At 42.8% G+C, this 6,873-nt stretch overlaps 1 protein-coding gene across 1 annotated transcript; it reads right to left on the reverse strand.

The window, feature by feature from the left end:
- Window positions 1–249: 249 nt before the first annotated feature.
- Window positions 250–6,592, reverse strand: C14H9orf40 (chromosome 14 C9orf40 homolog). The gene is made up of 2 exons (XM_026453331.2): window positions 5,849–6,592; window positions 250–1,876 (listed from the first exon to the last, which is right to left on the reverse strand). The coding sequence occupies exons 1-2, from the start codon at window positions 6,267–6,269 to the stop codon at window positions 1,716–1,718; spliced, it is 582 nt and encodes a 193-aa protein (XP_026309116.1). The 5' UTR covers window positions 6,270–6,592; the 3' UTR covers window positions 250–1,715.
- Between the last annotated feature and the right edge of the window lie 281 nt (window positions 6,593–6,873).

Raw genomic sequence — 6,873 nt, forward strand, 5'->3', positions numbered from 1 at the left:
TCAGTATGTTTGACTAACCATGGGGTTATGTCCTGATAAACCCATCATAAGTTGAAAATATCATAAGCTGAAAGTTTCAATTCCAATTTCTATCCTGAAACTTCTAGAGGCAGTTAAAAACTTTAACTATAGGGAGCATGTTTATTCTAATGACTTTTTTAACCTACCTTAACTGAGGTTGTTATGAGAACTAAACAAGATGATGCAAGTAAAGTACTTATAACATTGCTTGACAATAAACAGTCTCTCTGAGGTAGATACTATTTATTATTTCTCGTTTTACAGGTGAGAAATTCAAGGCTTGGAGATGAAAAATAACTGGCTTAAAGTTACATAGGTAGGAAGTGGCAGTACAAGACTTTGAACCATGTCTGACCACAATGCTATACAGTTTATCTTCTGTTCTAAAACATTCTTATTAATGTCAACCCATTCTTAAATCCTTCAGTACACAAAAAAACATCAAGTTTTTCTCTTTCCCTCTCAATGGCATTTACCACTTTTCTTGAATTTTGGATCTAATGTCATCAGCAACAAAAAACACAAGCAAGAACCAGTTATTCAATTACAAAACCAACATTCTGGATGCAGTACAAGTCAGTTAACTTAATCACTGATACTCACATCACAAATTGCTTACTTTATTTCTTTAACAATGAAATAGTAATAACACAATAATTCAGTTGTAACAAAGCCACCAACAGAGCAAAACAAAAACAAAGCTAACTAAGAAGCATTGCTTCAGCTCAAATTAGTTATCTCCTTTAAACAGGAAAAACGACCATTAGTCTAGTGGTTCTCAACCCTGTCTGCACATGAGAAAAATGGAGGGAAATAGGACTGGTGCTTAAAAAAATAGTTATATCCAAGAGCCACCTTAGAACTATTAAACAAGAATCTCTCAAGAGTGAGGCCCAGGCAAAGATTTTTCAAGTGCTGTCAGTGTTGAGAACTACAGGTCTAAAGTAATAAGGAATAACACCATGCCTCGAAGCAACTGAAAACCAAGAAGTTGATCATATAATAAATTTTTTCCTCTAATCCTGGGGAAAGAAGGGGAAGCAGGCACCGACTCAGTTTTCATTGTTCTTTATCCATGTTCAGTTGCCCATAGTAGAGCTTAACAAACATCAAATATTGGAACTTATGCAAACATGCTACCCAAATTGAAATTCTCACTACTTTACATTTAGAAAGCTCTTTTAAAACAATAGCATTTACAACAATCCCGCCCATCTTAAGTTTGCATAGATGTTCAAATCAGCTATTTGTTCAACTAACAGAGTCAACAGAATGTATTAGAAAGCACTTTATTAACAACAGTTATTATAAAACATTTTATATTCATTTTATGTACTACAAATAAACTTTTTGGTGCAGATAGAATATTTGAGTTTTTCCCACCTATTTCTAAAACTGCTAGAATTTCTTTTTATAAGATCAGTACCTTCAATTCTAGAATTTAAACAAAACTTTTTGCTCTAAGAATGCATACATACAATACTTCCCCAACAACTGTACTCTATCCTTGACAAATCCTTAATAAGAGGTTCAGTAGTAACTGTAGGTATTTAATATCAGAACAATCTTTCTTCATTTCTCAGGTTTGGAAATATAACTTCAAGTATGGAAAATAACTTTTCCCTTAAGAATACGAGAATTCATTTAGAGACATCTCCTGAAATCAGCCAGTCCCACTGCTTTAGCTCCTGACGTCAGGACTCCATGTCAAACTCGGCCCCTTCATTCCTGCCCTGAAGTGTTGCTTCTGTTAGGGTATCTTCATTTAAATCTTCAATGTCTGCCAGATCAATAGGCGGCAAAGGATTCCTCCAGTACTGGAAGGTATTATACTGCCAAAATTCGTCATTGTGCTTTAGAGAAAAAAAAGAGAGAGATGAAAGTGCATCAGTAGCTTAGAAAAAAATTAAGGTTTTTTCACAAAACAAATGTGTTTTAAAGGCAAACTCATATAAGATTTTGTAGTCTTCTATTTTGTATTTTTAACAAATATACATTTTAAATTTTGTCTCATCTAAGTACTTCATGAACTCAATCAAATCTGTGCATTTTAATATTTACAATTTGTGAAAGTATTCGTTAAATTTAAAGGAATTTCCTCCAAGAGCATCTATTTCCACAATTTTTCCCCATTTTTCACCTAAAGAAAATTATCTAAAAACAGTCTTAAAATTTTTTATCTTTCAGTAAGGAAAATAAGAATTTATTTTAAAAATACAAACACACACTCCTTATAACTTACTTTTGGTCTTGTTCCTAAGGTTTGGTATTTTAAGAGATTTACTTTACATAGGCCAAAATATTTTGAAATCTTCAAAAAAGTATTAGGTTATAAACTAGATGAATAGCAAGAAAATGTTAAACTGATCATTTTGTTAAAGATAAAAAAAATCAAGTACTCGATAGCCACATGACCTAGTGGCTACTGTGCTGGACAGCACAGGTCTGTAACAAAGTCTCATTAGGAAGTTCATTGTCTTCTACGCTGAGCCTTAAAGAATTAAGTTTTGGGGGAATTTCTTAATATTGGGATAAACACATAAGTCGTCAAAAGATATCAAGAAAAATTTCACTTTAATAAGGAAATGGGGTTAAAAACAAGGTTCTAGTTCTCTGCCTTTTGGGAAATCTGCTGTACAAATTATCTACTTATAAACACGGACCAAAAAAGTATTTTAATTATGTTAGTAAAACCTAGTGACTAAGGCACACAAACTTTGCCACCAGACAGACCTGGGTTTGCAAGATAAGTCCACCGCTCACTAAATCTGATCTTGACTTTATTGATAAAATTGAGGACTGTGGTAAAATTTCAGGCTTGGCATAGTAATTGCTCAATATTGCTAGGTATTATATCCCAATAAGCCAATTAATCATTAATCACTGTCTCCTTAAAGCATTTCTGCTTACTTTCCGTTAACAATATCTAACAGTTGGCTGGGCATGATTACACCTGTAATCCCAGCACTTTGGGAGGCAGAAACATCGCTTGAGCCCCAGAGTTTGAAACCAGCCCTGGTAACATAGCAAGACTCCATCTCAATTTATTAAAAACAAACAAACAAAAACCTAACAGTTGAGTCAACACTGACAGGGCAGTGAGTCTACATAGTGACACCAACCTGAAAAAAAAACATGAATATTTAATGAATACCTGATTTTATTTCTCTAGTCAAAAAACATCTGAAACAGGAAATACCCTGAGGTTCCAGGACAGAAATGACGTAACATTATCCTGCCTAGATTGCATTCTTAATGTAGAAAAAAGGTATTTGAGATAGTATATCCTAAATGAGGTCCCAAGGGTGAGGGCTGGGACCTAAGCCCTATTCTGAGCACAAAAGAAACCAGGCATTTACTGTATTTAACTGTTTTACATCTCTGTTTTTGTTATATTCAATTTTCCCTTGGTAATCAGGTATAAAATCTTTAAAATAAAAAGCTGTGTCTTTGGAGGCAGGAAGGAAAAACAAGCTGGAGAGAGCATGTTTGCAAAAGAGAAGTGGCTCCAGAACAAATCTAACAAAAAGAAGAAACTAGGAGTGTTACTGGGCTTTCCTCAAAAGAGGGCCTGACGGTGGCTTGCGCCTGTAATTCCAACAATTTGGTAGGCAGAGGTGGAAGGATCACTTGAGCTCAGCCTGGGTAACATGGCAAAACCCCATCTCTACCAAAAAAAAAAATTAGTCCAGCGTGGTAGCACGCACTGTAGTCCCAACTGCTCAGGAGGCTAAGGTTGCAGTGAGCCGGGATGGTGCCACTGCACTCCAGCCTGGGCATGGGAGTGAGACCCCAAGACTCTTTTTTTAAAAACAACAGAGCACAAGGGGACTAGTCTTGGTGAAGAAAGAACCCCTGGAGCCAACCTTTTACCCTGTCATGTGCTTGCAGCGACCATAGAAGTACAGAGCTGCCAGATCTAGTCACTGCTGTGGGGGAAGAGACAGTTGAGTCTAAGACTCTAAGCAAGCATCACGTTTCAGGCTACTAGAGTACTCTTACTCTTTGCCTACTGTCATTTCCATATTTCCCTCTTATCAACTGTGTGGCATACCATAGACAGTGCATTCTGGTAGGTGACAAGCCTATGCATGAGTGGAGTACTAAAATGGTGTGAAGAGCTTTCAAAAAGTTTTCAAACTACACAGTCCCTAATCTCCACATTCATTAGGTTTAGAAGACTATCCATCTGTTTTCAGTTGATTTTGAATATCTGAGAGCAATTTGAAAAAAAAAAATTAAATAAGGCTCATGTTTCGGCCATAGGCGAAAACAAAAGCAAAAAAAAGTCTTTCCCAACTATAAAACTCTCGTTATTTTATTGAATTTTTCACATGAACAAGTCATGCCTAAGAAATTTCATTTTTTTTTTTTTTTTTGGAAAGGCATTTGAAAACCCTGACATAAGATACTTCAGAAAACAGAAAAACGTTGGGTGGATGCTATCAGATAGCTGAAGAGAATGTGGTGAATTCTGAGAAACCTGTACATGGTTCTTCATTTTCCAAGTCCTCTGGTAAGTCACTGCAGGACTGTGAAACAGCAGTATGAATTCCTAAGTCTAGACCAAAGCTGTCCAATAAATATATAATGCTCTAAAAACATAATTTAAAATTTTCTAGTAGCGGTATTTAAAAAGTAGAAGAAACTTCTGGTATTAATTTTATTTTCTTCAATATAGCCAAGTTATTTCATGTGTAATCAATATAAAATTTTGAGCTATTTTATTTCTTATTAAACCCACGAAATTTCGTGCATATTTTAAACTTAGAGCACATTCCCATTTGGACTAGTCACGTTTCAGGTGTTCTTACTGGCTAGCGGCTGGGCAGCAGAGATCTAGGCAAATCGAGGCATGCCTAGATCTTAGGATTCTTAGGTGCAGAGATGAGGCAGGCTCATGTCTTGAATAGGAACCCCCCCAATGATTCTCATATACGCCTTAAGGCCCAAATTAATTTTCTTTTTTTTGTTTTTGAGACAGAGTCTCACTCTGTTGCCCAGGCTGGAGTGCAGTGGCCCAATCTCAGCTCACTACAACCTCCATCTCCCAGGTTAAAATGATTCTTGTGCCTCAGCCTCCCGAGTAGCTGCGATTACTGGTGTGCAGCATCACACCCATCTAATTTTTGTATTTTAACAGAGACAGAGTTTCACCCTATTGGCCAGGCTGGACCCGCCATGGCCTCCCAAAGTCCTGGGATTACAGGCGTGAGACACCACGCCCCACCCCCAAATTAATTTTCAACGATACTTTTGCCTAGGATCAGATTTAACATTATGAGTTAAAACAAAGCTTTGCCCAAGGTATGGTGGTCCATCCTTTTCTCCAGAAGCTGTACCAGCTTGCAGGACGTCCAATTAATCAACGGCTACTACACTGGTCTTCCTCTAGAAAAAGAATTCTATCCCTAATTCTAGACTAATCATCGTTAAACCCAGGAAGGCCCTCTACACCTTTGTCTGTCGTTTGTCGTTGGGCTGAACCTATCCCTTCACGGTCAGCGTCCTCACAGTGCTCACAGCCTGCCACAATCCACGGTCCCGTTTTCCTTTTACGGAGCGCGGGGCTGACGCCTAAGGCCACTTCTACCGCTCCAGACCACGATCTGTTTCCCTCTTGCCCAGCCCAGTGCTTTCTGCCCATCTGACTCTCGGGGTGTTTTCTGGCAGTAGGCGTCCTTTCCCGAAGCGGTGACCCCTTCTTTTCCCCCACTCAGGCGTCTTAACCTACACAAGTCATGAGTGGGAACCGGGACGCTTTGTGTGTGAGGGGAAAAGGCAAGCCCCTTCGCCCCTCAGCCCCCCCCCCCCCCCCCCCCCCCCCGGCGCGATGCGACCCCCCAGTCTCCCCGCGGGGGTCCTGCGCGCCCTGCCCCGTCGTCGCCACCGCCCCCCGGGGGCCGGGCGCCCGGGAGCTCCTCCCCCGGCCCCACGGGCGGCGGCGGCAGCTGCGGCGGATCGCCTGTCTCCAGGCTGTGGTCCTCACGCTCCTGGCCGCTCGGGGCGCTGTTGTCCCCGCTGTCACGGCGCTTGCTGGGCGAAGCCGAGGGCTCTGCCATGGTCCCTGCGTCGATTTTGCGCTTTCGGTGCTGCCCGGGGACGCTGAGGGGCTGCCCAGCATGCGCGACCCCGGGCGGCCGTATCCAGAGAGGCGGTGGCGGCGGCTGCTCAGCGAAGTCGCAGAGCAGGAGCCGCTTCCAAGGCACGTGGAACGTCACCGGCTCGGCCGCACGCCGCTTGGCCATGGGCCCAGAGGCTCGGGCGGAGCCCGCCAGGAGCGGGAGACCGAGTGCTGATAGCTGCGGGGGCGAAGAGCGAGGACTAAGCGCGTGAGAAAGGGATAGGCCGAAGTCGGGCGAGGAGGCTGCAGGACGCTGGAGGGGGTGGGGCGGGGCGGCTCAGGCACGAGCCAGGGCTGGGGCTCCGGCTCGGAGGCAGCTCCAGCGCTCAGCCCTCGCCGCCGCCGAGATGCGGCCCGTACGTTGAGAAGCAACCGCGAAGCGGCGGAGATTCGAACCTGCGCACAACGTGCGCGCGCGCACTCTGTGTGGCAAGGCGGAGCCGCTGGTTGGTGGAGGCTCGCGGGGCGCGCTCCCGAGCGCCCTCGCGACCGGAAGTGCGCGCCCGGGGGTAGGCGGGAAGGCGGCGACGGGATTAATTAAAGACGCGATCCAGCGGCCCGCAGAGGGGCGTGATCTTGTTTCCTCAGGGGTATGGCGGTGGTCTTACTACTAAGTTCGGTAGAGCGCGGTACGTTCTAGACCCTTCTATAGGAAATTTAAGGCCTTTAAAAATACGTATTTTTTTCTCCAGTCAGTGACCACGGGGGCGTCTCCATGAGATTAAGAC

Source organism: Piliocolobus tephrosceles, chromosome 14, assembly GCF_002776525.5.
Source record: "Piliocolobus tephrosceles isolate RC106 chromosome 14, ASM277652v3, whole genome shotgun sequence".
NCBI lineage: Eukaryota > Metazoa > Chordata > Mammalia > Primates > Cercopithecidae > Piliocolobus > Piliocolobus tephrosceles.